This window comes from Calypte anna, chromosome 21, assembly GCF_003957555.1.
Source record: "Calypte anna isolate BGI_N300 chromosome 21, bCalAnn1_v1.p, whole genome shotgun sequence".
In the NCBI taxonomy this organism is placed as follows: domain Eukaryota; kingdom Metazoa; phylum Chordata; class Aves; order Apodiformes; family Trochilidae; genus Calypte; species Calypte anna.
This window is the reverse complement of record NC_044266.1, coordinates 5,577,369-5,592,923: the sequence shown is the minus strand read 5'-3', so window position 1 is coordinate 5,592,923 and position 15,555 is coordinate 5,577,369. Positions and strand designations below refer to the sequence as shown.

The window sequence follows — 15,555 nt, the reverse complement described above, 5'->3', positions numbered from 1 at the left end:
GGCAGGACGGTGCCGCCCCCCCCTCCCGAGCCTCAGTTTCCCCACCGGGGCTGGGGGGGGCGTGGGGCTGCGCGGAGCCTTCGTGCTTCCCCAGAAGGTGGCGATATCAGCCCAAAAATCCGCTCCCCGAAACCTTCGGGGTCCCACCAAAGGACACCCCCTCCCTCCCAACACCACCCCGGGGTGGTGCCAGCCCCCCAAATCCTCTCGGCGCCCATCCCCCTCCCGCCCTTTGTGGCCCTCCCCTCAGCGCTTTCCCAGCAAAGCGATTCGGAGCTCCATGCATGAGATGAAGGTGTCAGTGCTCAGCCCGCTGGCGCGGCATGGTCCGAGAAACCGTGGTGGTGGCACTGTGTCCGTGTGTCCCCCTCAGCCTTGTCACCCCACATGCAGCGCAGCTAATTAAAGCTCATTTAAAAGCTCGTCAGCACAAACCTGGGGAACTCCTGGGGGACCTAAGGGGGAAAGGCTGCAGGCTGGTGTGAGCACGCTTGGAAAACTGCGGGCTCGCACAAGCGGGTGCTTGCACACCCGTGTGCTTGCATGCAGCTGGAGGCTCGTGTGCTTGCACACGCTCGTGTGCTTGCACCGTCGCCTCTGTGCGTGCTCACAAATCTGCGGGAGTTCCCCCGCGCACAACCACGCGCTTGGCTGTCAGCAAAAGCCTCTTGCTCCTCACGCACACACACTTCCTTGCACAGTTGCACGCCCGTTCGTTTGCACGAGCGTGAGCTTGTGCAACCGCATCCCTGTGTGTTTGCACATCGGGCGCCTGCACGCTTGCAAACTGCTCGCCCGGTTGCATGGTTGTTATATGGTTGTTGTATGGTTGTTGCACGGCTGTTGCATGGTTGCAACCTTGAACGCTGCCGGGAGAAACGCTGCATCCCTTCGAGCAGAGATGTGTCTGGGGGGTGGTGGGTGGTGGTGGTTTGGGCTAAAGGGGGGAAGGAGATGCGGACCCCGAAAAGGGCGTTCGGGGGCCCCCCGAAAGAGTTAAAAAAGGCGAGCGGGAGGCCCGTCCCTCGCTGGCCCATTGGTTTCCCACCCCAGGTACATCCTTTGCTCGTCACCCTCCGTCACCCGGCACCCTGCGTTAGGCCGCGGCTGCCGAGCGGGCTGTGCCGGGGCTCAGCGGGCGCTCGCCCCAGGGGGGGCTGCGGCCGGCGGGAGCGGGGGGGTCAGCCATGGTGAGTAGGGGGGACCCCCCGGCACCCCAGCCCCGGGGGTGGGTGCGTTTGGGTTGCTTGGTTTAAGCGGGACGCGAGGAGATGCGTGAGATGTCCTGGTACCTCCTTGGGTGTACCCCCATGGGACCCCCCTGCACCCCCAAAGGACCTCTCTGCACCCCTAAGAGACCCCTGTGTCCCCAAGGAACCCCCTCGTGCGCCTCCAAGGGATCGCCCATTGTCATCCCATGGGACCTCCCCGCACCCCCAAGGGACCCCTACGCACCCCGAGGGACGCCCCTCATGCGCCCCCAAAAGGACCCCCATGGGCTCACTCACCGCACCCCCTAAAAGACCATCGTACCCCTGGGGTTCCCCCCCCCCGACTCCCCCATCCCGGTTTGCTTTGTGGGTCTCCGGGGGGGGGGGGGGCCCCCGCTTTGGGGGTGTCCCCCTCAAGCCTCCCCTCCCTAGCACCCAGCCCTTGATCCAAACTCGCGGGGTTTTGCACCGAATTTTCCTCTAAAAGGGGGACCGGGGTGCCCCCCGTACCCATCAGCACCCACTTTTTTTTTTTTGGGGGGGGGGAGGCAGTGGTTACAAACAAGGATCCCCCCCCGTCTTTTTTTTTCTTTTTTTTTTCCCAAATTAACCCTCTTTTTCTCCTTTTTAAGATTTTTAAATTTTCTTAATTTCACTGCAGTTGGGGCTCCCTGAAAAACTGGGTGCCCACCAAGCACCCCTAATTAACACCAGGACTCCTAATTAACACCAGGGCCCCTAATTAACACCAGGGAGGATGTTATTAAACACTCTGTGAGCATCCTCAGTGGGTGCTGAGCCCATGCCGCGGAGGTGCAGGGGGCACCCATGGGTGCGGGGAGGGAGGGGGGTTCAGGGTGGTCGCCGCTCGGGTCTAAGGGTGCGGGGGTGATTTTGGGAGGGGGGGTATGGATAATATGGGGAGGAGGGGAGGGACATAAGAGCTCGTCCCGGCCCGCGGTACCGGCGGTGGTTTGTTCCGAAATGGCGCCCGGGCGGGAATTGAAAGAAGAAGGTGGAGGCTCGGGGCGCCCCGATGCCAGGATGAGGGGCTCCCCATGAGGGTAGGGAGGGAGCAGGGTGCTGGGTGCCCCCCCCCTGCCTCTCCTCTGCCCTTCTTTGGGGCGGGCGGGCTGTAAGCACGTGGGGTTTATTGTTCCTAAGGAGAAGGAGGCGATTTGGGGAGAAAACGGGGGATTTAAGGGCCTGCTGAGGTTTTTCTAACTTATAAAGAAGGAGAAAATGTTCTGGAGGGGAAGGGGGTTAAAGAGTGAGTGCCCCCCCCCCCCCCCCCCCCCCCTTCTCCCCCCGGTGTTCCTTACCCTGCTGGAATTGGGGAAATGTGTTTTATTGTGAGTTAAGCAAACAACGTGGAGGGAGGGGGGGATGCGGGAAGAAACAAAAGCCCCCCCCCGAAAAAGGATTTAATTGATGCTCCAAAAAGGGATGGCTATGACTGAGAAAAGGGGTGGGCTTAACCCCTAAAAAAGGCGTGTTGCCCTGTCGCTAGCTGGGGAGCAGCTAGGTGCGGGGAGCACCCATGGGTGCTGCTTTGACCTGATGCTCCCAATGGGGGGGTGGGGGTACGCGTGCTAAAAGTATCTCCCAGGTCCAATCTCCCCCAAATTAAGGATGCTGAGGGTTAATTCGGGGGGGGAGGGTAGGGTGGGATGTTTTGGGGGTTCAAGTTCGGGTTGGATTCTCTAGTCTAGTATGGGCTTGAGCCAGCACATCCCTAGTGAAAGGGAATAAAAAAAGTGCTTAGTTTTGTTTTTTTTTTTCCCTTTTTTTCCTTTTTTTCCTGCTGTTTTCAGGCTGGCGCAGGCTGGCCGGGGGCAGGGAGCGGGGGGGGGGGGGGGGATATCACCGAAAAAAAAAAGCCTCATTTCCTCAGGAAAAGGAGTGAAAGCCTTGGCTGAAAGCTGGGACTCCAGGAATTTGGTGCTTTAGAACTGGGGGGGTTTCAGGGATCTCCTCCCCCCTCCCGTCCTCCCCCCCCGTGTGAGCAGGATTTGTGCCCGGAGCTGGGAATTTCAGCCATGTGCAAAGCGTAAAAACAAGGGGGGGAAGAAAGTGAAAGGGGATGGAAAAAAAAACAGAATATAAAATCAGGTTTCACTCGCGATAAAATCTTGTAGTTAAAGCTTTTCCCCCCCTGCGGTTTGCAGGCTCGGGGCGGGCACTCCCCGGTGATTTTGGGGCTGGAAATGAAGCTTTTTGCACAAAGGAGGGAAATCGCCGTTTTCTTTTAACCCTTTTCCCTCCTCAGGTAGGTTTTGTGGCTAAACTGAAGGAAGCCTGGCTGGGGTTTGGGATCCGGGCAGAGGGTGGGATTTGCTGTTAATTATGCAAGGGAGGTTTAGGAAAGGTGTTACAGGAGTCGGGGCTGAGAACTGGCATGTTCATTGCATCTTCCTACCAGGGGAAACTGAGGCACGGCTGTGCTGGCTTCCGATGAACTCGGTGTCCTTTTGGGGGCGATGGCAGCGGGATGGGGACATCCAGAGGGTCCATGGGTGGCAGGGGTGGGTTTTGGGGTGCCCACCCCCTCGGTGGTGGGTGGGGGGTTGTTTTTCCCAGAGGAAGACGATCCGTCTGGGTGGCAGGGCTGTGCCAGGGGGGAAGGAAACGGCGGCAGTGGCACGATAAGGGCCGGCTGCCAACCCGTGAGGTTTCCCCTTGTTTTTTCTACTGGGGGATGAGATAAGAGCCGGGCACCAGCACAAGATAACGCCCGGGGGGACAAGAAGCTGGGAAGGGAGCTCGTCGGCAGCCGAAATTCAAGGTGCTGTTGCCTTTGGGTGCTGGAGGGACCCCATGGGGTGTTTTGGGGTTTGCAGATGGGGTGTAGAATGCAGGCGAGCAGGAGTTTTGGGGTAAAAAGATATTTTCTCCACTGCCAGCCTTCCTCAGGTCCCCGGCACTCCGGGGGTTCCATGACACGGGTTGGGGGGGGTCCCTCGCTCCGTTTCCAGGAGCTGGTGGAGGAGGAACGGGCTTTATTCCAGGCTGAAGGGGAGGTTGCACAACCCGGCCCCGGGGGGAAAAGCGAGGCGGGTTCGGGCTTTGCTCAGCTTTTGGCTCCAGCCGCCGTCGTTCTTTCCATAACCTTCCTCCAGCGTTTGTTTAGCGCTTTGCTACCCCGGAGCCATTCGGGATTTAGCTCCCCGGAGGAGGAGGCGTTTTTAGAGGGTGCGTATTCCTTCCTCGCCCTCTTTCCTCCTCCTCTTCCTCCACCCCAGCCACTCAGCACCTCTCTTTGCCGATCTCCCCGTGCAGATGTCGACCTACAAGAGGGCGACGCTGGATGATGAAGACCCCCTGGACTCCATCAGTGAAGGCGATGGGTACCCCAATGGCTTCCAGGTAGGGCTTCATGTGGCTTTTTTGCTGGGGGGAGGGGGGGTTTTGTGCCTGGGAGCAAGCTTTCCGTGGGGCAAAGTCCAGTGTGGGCAGAGCTGTGTTGGTTTTTGCTGCCCTTTGCTCCTCTCCTGGCACCCTGTGCCTGTGGGGTGGGATCCTGACTCTGCAACACCTCAGCACCCAATTTTTCTGTTGGCTGAACCCCTTCCTAGTGTGGCTGGGGCGAGCAATTATCCCAACAGTGGGAGGTTTGTCCCCACACAAAAGGGAATTAGGTTAATGCTTCCCCGAGCATCAGGAAAGCAGCTTAAGAACAGCCGAGGGTGGTAAGAAAAATAAAAAAAAACCCAAAACCCTAAAACCCCCTACGCTGCCAGCGTCTGCCTTCACTGGGGAAAACTGGGGGGTCATAATGATGCTCTTGGTGTAACCCCCACTCCCAGCCCCATTGGTCTCTGCCCAGAATGGTCTTTTCAGCCCCCAAAATCAAAGCTGTGCTGTGGTTTTGCTTTGGCTGCCTCTGCTCGCCGTCACACCGGGATGTTTCCTGGGGATGTTTTTTTGGCTGAGCAGGAGTATCCTGTTATGGCACTTCCCGCTGCTGCCACAGCCCCCACCTTGTCCCAGTGCTGGCAGTGGGGAGGGGGACACCCAAGGGGCTACAGCTGAGATCGAGGAGGGGTTCAGGGTGGCACGAGGTAGCAGGTGACCCTGCCGAAACGCTCTCCCTGCTCCCTTTCCTGCCATTGTGCCGCCCTTCCTGGAGAGTTTCTGGAAGGCAGCTGCCGCCTTTCCCAGCCTGAACTGGGCCGGATCCTTTGCCTGGGAGCCAAATTTGTGCCACGGGCTGTAGGAAACAAAATGGGGGACGCCCGGGTGGGTTTTTCCACCAGTGGGGAAACAACGCTGCTTTTCCCCCAGGTGAATTTCCGCGGGTCGAGGAGCAGCCCCGGGTGCTGGGCTGAGCGGACGCGGGCCGAGAAGCAGCTGGTGGTGCTGGTGGGGGTGCTGGCAGCTGTGCTGGCTGCCTGTCTGCTGGGCCTCATCCTCCAGTACAGAGCCCGTGAGTCTTTGCAGGGTCCTGACCCCTTCACTGGGTTGCTGGGGGGTTCCCTGGGACAGGATGTATGGGTGCTGGGTGGGATGCTCACCTTTCCTTTCCAACCTTAATGATGCTATGATTTCTCACTCCACGGTGGGATTCTTAAGTACCAGGCTGGATGTTCAGGTGTGGGATGTTTGCACAGAGGATGGGATGGTCACCTGCATCCCTTGCCCTGGGGCAGGATGCTCAGGCACAGGATAGGATGCTTGCTTGCTTCCCATATCCAGGCTGGGATGCTCAGGGAGCGGGTAGGATACTCCAACACAAGACAGGAGGCTGACCTGTATCCCTTATATCAGAGTGGGGTTCTCAGGCACTGCTGGATGGTTGGGCATAGGATCAGATGTTTGTCCACATCTTGCTGGAGTTGTTCAGCCTGGAGAAGAGAAGGCTCTGAAGTGACCTTATAGCAGCCTTCCAATATCTGAAGGGAAAAGCTGGGGGAGGGCTTTTACACAGGCATATAGGGACAAGACAAGGGGAAATGGTTGAAAACTTGAAAAGGGGAGATTAAGGCTAGATTGTTTCCTGTGAGAGTGGTGAGCCCCTGGCCCAGGTTTCCCAAGGACTTTGTGGCTGCCCCATCCCTGGCAGTGTTGAAGGCCAGGCTGGATGGGGCTTTGAGCAACCTGATCTAGTGGGAGGTGTCCTTGTCCATACAGGGGGATTGGAGCTAGATGATCTTTAAGGTGCCTTCCAGCCCAAACCATTCTGTTCCATGATTCTCACTCTGGGATGGGATGCTTGGGCATGTGATGTGATGATGGTCCCTCTCAGTTGCCCTGGAGCAAGATGTTAAGGCACAAGTTGGGATGCTTGGGCACCAGATGGGATATTTGCCCCCATCCTTCATTGTGGGGTGGGATGTTTCCCAGTGCAGCTCGTGGCAGTGTGGTAGGGGAGCTGAACCCATCATTCCCACCCCCAGGGCCACCCTCCATGTGCCTGTCAGAAGCCTGCATCTCTGTCACCAGCTCCATCCTCAGCTCGCTGGACCGGGCTGTCAATCCCTGCGAGGACTTTTTCAGCTATGCCTGTGGGGGCTGGATCAAGGCCAACCCCCTCCCTGATGGCCACTCACGCTGGGGCACCTTCAACAACCTTTGGGAGCACAACCAGGCCATCATGAAGCATCTTCTGGGTGAGTGGGGGGATCTCCACGGTGCTGAGGAGGAGCCCTGCTAGCTCCAGGACACACAACAAAAACATGGCCACGGGGACAGAAGGCTGGAGTTAAACCCCCAGTGTTGAACCAATCCGTCATGCGTGCGCTGCGAGGACGTTGGGAAGCAGATCCTGGCAGAATTTGCTCTCCTGGGTGCCCCTGGGATTTCTGACTGCAGTGCTGCAGCTCTTTGGTGCCGAGTAGGGGAAGGGTCCTGGCCTTGGCTCTGCAAACCCCGTGGCGGCGTTCCCAGCAGCTCAGAAATTCAGGATTGGCACCTCGGACTGCATCCAGAGGCCGTAGCACCCCATTAGCTACCCAAAGGATAAGGGTTTTACCTCTTGCTATAGCTTCCAGTCTTGGTGAGCAGCTTTTCTGGGGGGCTGGCTGTCAATCTGGCCATTTTTGGGGGGACAGAACTAAAGCAGAGGGAGGATCTGGGTTCAGCTTCTGCACACAAACACTGAAGTGGGGTGGGTGGCTTATCCGAGCAGCCCGGCAGGGACGGTTTGTTCAAGCTTTGAGCAAACAACTGGCTCCTTATCAGCAAATTTCCTCTGTGCTGGGGCTGATTATCTGAAAAGAGAAGGTTTGGGAAGAGTGTTTTCTTTTGGGAGAAAGGGGGGGTGGCACGGGAACGGCTTCATCCCCGGCTCTTCCCAACAGAACTCTGGCGCTGGTTTTACCGGGAGAAGGGGACTGGGCCCCCAGCCAAGCGGTCGTGCTCGGCATTTCCTTGAATTCCTCAGAGCCAAGGGACCTTTAGTTAATAAAACCACACAGCTGGGAAGGCAGAGGTGCAAGCTGTGTCATGAGGAAAATAAATAAAATGAAAGAAAACCTCTGGGGAATGAAAATTTTAGAGCAGGGTGTGTGGGGGGGAATAAAAGCCTGGGTTTGGAGGTGGAAAAATGGGTTTATTGTTCCTTCCTGCAGGAGTAAATAACATGGGGCTGGGGAGCACCAGCACGGGGGTCTGGATGATGCTGGGAACATCAGAGCTGATAGAAAAATGCTTTTTGTTTTTCCTTTCTTTATCTTTCTGCTCCAAAGAATCAGAGCAGTCACTGTGGGTGGGGGAGAGGAGATTGGAGGCAGGAAGCCAGGAGGAGCTCTGGGGGATTTGGGATGCTCTTGGGACAAAGGGGAATCCTTGGTGCCTTTTTGGAGGCTGAGTTTGCTCAAAATGGGACTGAATTTCTCCAGTGGAAGGGGAGGGAGGGACTCTGGCATGCATCAGCAGCTCCTGTTGGGGGCTGGATGTCCATCCTGGGGAACCCCTGCCATTCCTCCCTGGGTACCTCCTGCAGAAAACACCACGGCCAACGTGTCGAGTGAGGCGGAGCGCAAGGCACAGCGTTATTACCAGGCCTGCATGAACGAGAGCAAGATAGAGGAGCTGCGGGCCACCCCACTCGTGGAGCTCATTCAAAAGGTTTGTCCCCTTCCTTGCAGAAAAGCTGCCTTCCCTCTGCAAAATAGGGGGGAAAGCTTATTTATGAGCAGTCCCAGAACCCTCCAGACCCCATTCCTGGTGTCCCTCAGGGCAGGCGAGAGGCAAGGATGTGCAGGATTTATAGGCACGTCTTGCTGCTCCTGGGTTTTTAGCCCCACTGCAAGATGTTTCCCTCCAGGGTGGGTGTTGAGGGGGGTGTGTGCGTGTGAAGCAATTCCAGGTGATTGTTCCTCACCCTAAAATTGGTGGTTGTCTCTCCCCAGCTGGGTGGTTGGAACATCACAGGTCCCTGGGCTGGTGACAACTTCAACGCGACGCTGCGGGAGGTGACGGCGCATTACCGCACCTCCCCCTTCTTCTCTGTCTACGTCAGTGCTGACTCCAAAAACTCCAACAGCAACGTCATCCAGGTGGATCAGTCAGGGTTAGGCCTGCCATCCCGGGATTACTACCTGAACAAGACAGAGAATGAGAAGGTGAGGTCATCAGGGAGGATTTGGCAGTGAGGTCGTCAGGGGGGATTTGGCTGTGCTGAGGAGGTGCTGTGGGTGGGTGGCACCCACCATGCTGAGACTTCTGTCCCACCACATAGGTGCTGGCTGGGTACCTGAACTACATGGTGCAGCTGGGGATGTTCCTGGGAGGCACTGATGAGGAGTCGACACGGCAGCAGATGCAGCAGATCTTGGACTTTGAAACAGCCTTGGCCAACATCACCATCCCACAGGAGAAGCACCGGGATGAGGAGGTCATCTACCATAAAATGACAGCTGGAGACCTAAAGGTAGGGATGGAGCTGGCAACTCTCCCTGCTCCAACATGGTTTGGGAAGTGGGGTGGATGTGTGGAGGTGACTCAGCTCCTCTGAGGAAGCCCACTGCTGGCCAGCACTCCCTGGGAAGTTCTTGTGCAATAGGTTGGCCCATGTCCTCCTTGGGGAAATCCTACTCTGACCCACTCCTCCCAGCCTCCAGACTACCCTTGGGGCCATTGGTTGTGGCACTGACACCCTCCATGCTTTGCTGTGGACATCAGCCCAGTCACCTCCCCATGTCCCCAAAGGGGCCCTGATAGGTTATGTCAACATTTTTGACACCCGCCCCACTTTTCTTTTGCTTTGCGGGAGGAAATTGTTTACTCCCCTCTGACCTTTGGAGAATGTTGCTGTTGTGGGAACCACTCCGCAAAATTGGCTGAAGGCCTCAAACTTGGGAAGTTGCTGCCACCTTCTTCCCAGGGCTTTTGGATCCATAGCAAGAGCATGGGTTTTGCAGGAGCTGGCACCAGCTGTGGACTGGATGCCCTTCCTCTCCACCGTCTTCTACCCTGTGGAGCTCAACGAATCAGAGCCTGTCGTGGTCTATGCCAAGGAGTACCTGGAGCAGGTCTCTGACCTCATTCTGGCCACTGATAAATGGTGAGAGCCCCCAGCCCACGTGGAGAGGTGCCTGGGATGGGCAGGTCCATCCTGCTTGCCCACTCACCACCTCTTGCTGCAGTCTCCTCAACAACTACATGATCTGGAACCTAGTACGGAAAACCAGCCCCTTCCTTGACCAGCGCTTCCAGGATGCTGAGGAGAAATTCATGGAAGTGATGTATGGGACAAAGAAGGTGAGGGGGAGCCTCTAACACCCCCAAATTACCATTAAAATGTCATTTTATCATCATGTTGCACCTGAAGAATAGGGATGTGGGGCAGGTTTTTGGGTGGTAGCTCTGGCACAAGAGGGGTGGATGCAGACCCCTTCTCCCAGGCAGGGCAAGGGAGTGGGAATGTGGGGGGCTTTGACCATGCCACTGCTGATGACCACCTCTCATCCCATGCAGACCTGCCTGCCACGCTGGAAGTTTTGCATCAGTGACACTGACAACAACCTGGGCTTTGCCCTGGGGGCCATGTTTGTCAAGGCCACCTTCGCCGAGGACAGCAAGCAGGTGGTACGTCCCCAAGTGTCAGAGCCACCATGATGGATGGAGGATGGTTGGGACAACCAGGGTTTCTCTGCCCATATTTTGTTCACTGTGCATCTCCTATCATGGGTTTTTCCACCAGTCCATCTGCCTACTCTGCATCTCAGCCTCTTTCTCCTTACTGGTGTGATGGGTTCTTGACCTCTCTGAGGTGGGAGGCCGGCTCTCCGGACTGACGTTGAGTCACCTGGTTTTGTCTAGGCAGAGGAAATGATTGCAGAGATTAAAACAGCCTTTGAGGAAAGCCTGGAGACCCTGCAGTGGATGGATGAAGAGACAAGGAAATCAGCTAAAGAGAAGGTGAGGAGCTGGCAGCAGTGCCAGGGAGGGTGGAGGGTGGTGGAGCTCGTTGAGTTCATGGTTTCATCCCTGGCATCAAAACCACTTTGGTCTTTGTCATCCCCCAGGCAGATGCCATCTACAACATGATTGGCTACCCCAAGTTCATTATGGACCCCAAGGAGCTGGATAAAGTCTTTAATGATGTGAGTTGGTCAGATATGAGCCCTAGGTCTTTTTTTTTTCCCCCTCCTTCCACTCTCACATGCAGGACATCACCATGACCTCAGGTCAGCCTTGAACCCCAGGTTTCCTCCAGAAGGGTCTCTTTGATGTCCTTGGCCTTTCTCTGGATACTTCCCAGAGAGCTACGGGTCAGTCCTGGGTGGTTGGGACTCTTGGGATCCCTGCTCGGGAAGAGGAGGAGCTGTTTTCTGTAATGGTGATTCATTACCCTCCTGAGACTCCACAGATGTTGGAGAGGAGAAATGAGAGTGGCCATAACTCAGCTGGCTCTGAAGACTCAAACGTGACCGTGGAGGGAGGAGCAGGGCTGGTGGATCACTGCACACCCCTCACTTTTTGCTCTCCTGCAGTACGAGGCTGTGTCTGATCTCTACTTTGAGAATGTCATGCAGTTCTACAACTTCTCAGCCCGGGTCACTGCTGACCAGCTCCGGAAACCACCAAACCGGGACCAGTAAGTCCTCTGCTCCACTTCCCCCTCAGCAGGGAATATCTGGAGCACTGGGATTTGGTGTCCACCAGACCATGCAGGTTTTGGGGAGCTAAACTGGGGATGGCAGCTTTGCACTGTGATGGCACTGGAGCAAACATCAGCAGTGGGTTTGTGCTTGTCCCTTCAGGTGGAGCATGACTCCTCCAACAGTCAACGCCTACTACTCTCCCACCAAGAACGAGATTGTCTTCCCCGCTGGCATCCTTCAGGCCCCTTTTTACACCCGTGCATCTCCCAAGTAAGAGCCTAGGGAAAACAGGGAGGGCGGGATTCCCAAATACCCTCCCATCCCAAAATCTGAGGCCACGTTTCCCAGCTGTGGGAAGCAGTGGCTGCTCTCTAGATCTCAGCATTACCCTCCTGCAGGTCGCTGAATTTTGGTGGGATCGGCGTGGTGGTTGGCCACGAGTTGACGCACGCCTTTGATGACCAAGGTATGGGCAGGGCCGGGTGAGTGAGCTGCTGGAGGGGTGGGATGGACCAGCATGGTCATGGTGGACCTGCTGTATTTTTGGCAGGTCGGGAATATGACAAGGATGGCAACCTCCGTCCCTGGTGGAAGAACTCCTCTGTGGAGGCCTTCAAGCGGCAGACAGCCTGTATGGTGGAGCAGTACGGCAACTACACTGTCAACGGCGAGGCTGTCAACGGCAAGCACACCCTTGGGGAGAACATTGCTGACAACGGGGGCCTCAAGGCTGCCTACCGGGTAGGGTGAGGAGGCTGGGGGGATGTGGCACAGTGTGGTGGGATGGGTCTTGACCCCGTTGTGCTGTCTGGTCTCCAGGCATATCAAAACTGGCTGAAGAAGAATGGGGATGAGGAAACCCTGCCAACCCTCGGCCTCACCAATCACCAGCTTTTCTTCGTTGGCTTCGCACAGGTAGGTCACTGGGTGGTGGGCAGTGAGGACAGGGACACAGGTTTTTGGGGAGGTGGAGGTGTGCCCGGGTGATGTCGTTGATGATGGCAAAACTGATGTCTCTGAGGATGCTGTGTGGTGGATGCAGAACCAGATGGGGGTGGTGCTGGTTAAAAAGAGACACAGCTGGAGCTCTGGTGGTGCCCATCACACAAGCAGGGAGGTCCAGTTTGGCACTGAAGGGGCCCTGTGGTTGTGGACACCATGGCTCTCCTCTCCTCTTTGCAGGTGTGGTGCTCAGTTCGTACACCAGAGAGCTCACACGAGGGGCTCATCACCGACCCCCACAGCCCCTCGCGCTTCCGGGTCATCGGAACCGTCTCAAACTCCCGGGAATTTGCCGAGCATTTCGGTTGCCCCCTCGGCTCCCCCATGAACCCCCCCAAGAAATGCGAAGTCTGGTGACAGGCGAGGGCTCCAGGGATCCAGCTGCCAATGGCTTCGTCCTCTGCCCACAGCTGAATTTTCCTGGTCCTTTTCAGAGGCTCAAACCACTTCTCCGTGCCACGAGCTGCCCAGGTCTCAGCCAGAGCGGCGTCCCCGGTATCATCCGAGGTTCAACCCACTGTGAAAATTCCTCATCCCCTCGTTTCTCTGGGAAATGACTTCGATTTGGGGGTCTTCTCTTTCCCACCACGAGTGGGGCACGTGTGTCTGTGGGTGCTATCCCATAGTCACACACGCAGTGCTCCAGCCTCACCCACACCCCTGGCAAAATTTCTCTTTTTTTAATTTTTTTTTTAACTTTTTAAGTTTTTTTTTTTTATTTTTAATTTTTTTTTTTTTTTTTTTTTTGAGGCAATAAAGGGAGCATCACGATGCCAGTGGGTTGGGCTGCATGTCCAAACACACCCGACGTACTCTCCTCTCTCCAAAGATGCGCACACGAGGATGGAAAATATTTTAAGATATATATTTTTTAAGGGGGGAAATATATATTTTTTTTTTTCATGCATTGTGGAATACACTGGAAAAATTCAGGGAAAATGCATTTGAAAGCCTTTTTTTTTTTTTTTACTAAAAGATAAGTATATTTATTAATTTTAATTGTTTTTTTTTTTAAACTCTGTGCATGTGTAAGTGCAGCACCCTGTGCTGGCAGTCCCTTGACCAGGGAAGCTGGATGGGGCTGCAGATGAAACCAGCTGGCTCCTTATTCCAGTTTCTCTGTGAGGGAGTGTCCTCAGAGGGTGCTGCTGGGGGAACTGGGGACAGTGGTCTTGGGGCCAGGGCTTGGAGGATGCTGCAGGTGGCAGAAAGGTTCTGCTGGGATGCTTCAGCTCCTGGGATTAGCTTTAATTTCAGAGTGAGAAGGGAAAAGTTGATGTGCCAAAGATGTAACCAAGGTGGTGATGGTCTGGGTGAAGCACCCAATTCTTCCTCCTCTCTCCTTTCAAGCCAGGTCAGCCTTGATTTCCTGGCCCAAAAGCTTCCCTGGACAAGTGCAGGTGGTTCCTGCTGCTTCTTCACTCACTGCCATGCCTGGCCTCTGTGCCTGGGAAACTGCAAACCCCAAAATCACCACGCAGCCCCAAATCTCCATCCCTCTGCAGCTGGTTTGGGAGATCTGCCTGGGATGGGGGCAAGGGGCTTCCTTAAAGCCTTTTTTGTTTTGTTGTGTTTTTTATACTCCTTTTGCTGATTTGAGAGGAAACCACTGACAGTAGCTCAGGTGCTGTGTGTTGTCTCATGGGGCATCTTCTTGCTCTGGAGAGAAAGCAAAGCTGTGGAGGGATTTTTAATATTTATATGTAAAAGGAGGGATGGGGGGAGGGCTCTTTTGTAACTATTTTTTCACCCTATACGTGGGGCTTACCATAAGTGAAATAATAAATACTTTTTACTGGGTCTGGAGCTGCTCACGACTTATTTTTCTGATAGCAGGAGAGTCTTGCTTCCCTTTATCTGCACTTTTCTCCCTGTCCACACTGATGAGAACTTGCTGTGCTGACAAAACTGAGCCAAGGAGGCTTTGCCCAGCCTGTGCTTGGCATCTTGCTACCTCTCTTAGGGGCTAAAGCCAGGCTGTGGTGACCAAAAACCTCCCTCCCCCTGGGGCTGGTTGTTTGCTTTCCACATCTATGGCATAGCCCCACACATCTCCTTGGCAGGGAGGGCTTTCCCGGATGCTTTCCCTTCCTCTGGGTGAGTTCTTGGCATGCTGGGCTGTGCTAGGATCCAGCAGGATGGGCCCTGTACAGGTTGCTCTCCAACCAGTCCTTATTTATAGCTCTGTGATGCTGGCTGGATGCTGCCAGGTTGGGAATGCAGGCCAGTGTTCCATCCCAGACGGATGCTCTGTGGCTTTGTCAGGCTTGCTTCGAATCTGCAAAGCAGGACCTGGGCCTCAAGCTCCTCATTGAGACTCACCCCAGCACCTGGGGGAGCTGGCAGCCACAAACCAAACAAGGTGCTGGCTGCTTGTTTGCTGTTTAGCCTTGGTTTGTAACTAGGGGCTGGATTTGGGCTGCAGTCCATGAGTTTTTTTGAAAAAGGGAGCAGATTAGGTGCTGGGATGGACAGGACTGAGCCAGCAGTGTGCTGGGAATATGAGCAGCAATAGTATGACTAAAATTTCCCTCTTTCTGCATTTCTTCTCTCAGATTGAATCAAAATGTTGTAAGAGAGCACTTGCTTTCTGCTCACAGGACCTGGGTTTCCAGCTGAGCTGGGGGACAGGCCCTGGGGGTTGTTTTTCCCCAGGATCTGGCTGGAAACAGTGATGTGAACCCACAGAGGGCGGTGGAACCGAGAAAATCACTGCCTGGGCCCTCTGCTCTGGTGCTGGCAGGTGTTGAGTGACACTGTCACTTGTAATCAGTGTGTCCTGGCCTGGGTCTGGCCCCAGGTGTTTAAAACTCACCAAAATGTTTGCGTGCCTGGGGAAAAAAAGAGGAGCAGAGTGAGTGTGAGGTGCAGGGGAGCTGAGCAGAGAAAGCAAGGCTGGGGTGAAAAGGTTTTTCCCAGCTAGAAGCCAAGATGGAGAGGCAGGAGGTGGTTTTAACCATCCAAAAAGGAAATATTTTGGCTCTCAGGTGTACTTACTGTGAAGGTCTGGGTTGGTGTTGGGGACAGCCCCAGTGCAGGAAGGGCTTTAAGGGTGGTGTAGTTTGCATGGTGGGGAGGGGACCCCATGGTCAAGGCTCCTGGTGCTGGGCTGAGATGTTTGTTTGCCTGGGAAGCTGCTGGGTGCAGGTAGAGCAGGCAGGAGGTGAATCAGCCCACTCGTGTGCCAGGGTGTGGTGTGGGCTTGCCTGATCCTGGGTGGTATTTGCTTTATTTTGTGCTTGGTTATGCCCCAGAGGGCTGAGAGGTTTGCTGAGGGCTGAGCCTGGGCAGGA

The 15,555-nt window shown here is 55.5% G+C and overlaps 1 protein-coding gene across 6 annotated transcripts; it reads left to right on the top strand.

Annotated features, from left to right (window-relative positions):
- The first annotated feature begins 1,122 nt into the window (after window positions 1–1,122).
- On the top strand, window positions 1,123–14,059 carry ECE1 (endothelin converting enzyme 1). 6 transcript variants are annotated; one of them, XM_030463554.1, is made up of 19 exons: window positions 3,917–3,996; window positions 4,331–4,403; window positions 4,491–4,577; window positions 5,496–5,637; window positions 6,608–6,820; window positions 8,155–8,279; window positions 8,564–8,776; window positions 8,893–9,084; window positions 9,575–9,717; window positions 9,800–9,914; window positions 10,131–10,241; window positions 10,476–10,574; window positions 10,682–10,759; window positions 11,150–11,253; window positions 11,420–11,530; window positions 11,659–11,726; window positions 11,811–12,001; window positions 12,080–12,175; window positions 12,443–12,661. In XM_030463554.1, exons 3-19 carry the CDS (start codon window positions 4,491–4,493, stop codon window positions 12,617–12,619), a joined length of 2,265 nt encoding a protein of 754 aa, XP_030319414.1. In that variant the 5' UTR covers window positions 3,917–3,996; window positions 4,331–4,403; the 3' UTR covers window positions 12,620–12,661. The 6 variants fall into 6 exon arrangements, with proteins under 6 accessions (XP_030319411.1, XP_030319416.1, XP_030319415.1 ...); XM_030463551.1 differs by lacking the exons at window positions 3,917–3,996; window positions 4,331–4,403 and adding an exon at window positions 1,123–1,190 and having other exon boundaries at window positions 12,443–14,059; XM_030463556.1 differs by lacking the exons at window positions 3,917–3,996; window positions 4,331–4,403 and adding an exon at window positions 3,370–3,480.
- The last annotated feature ends 1,496 nt before the right edge of the window (window positions 14,060–15,555 follow it).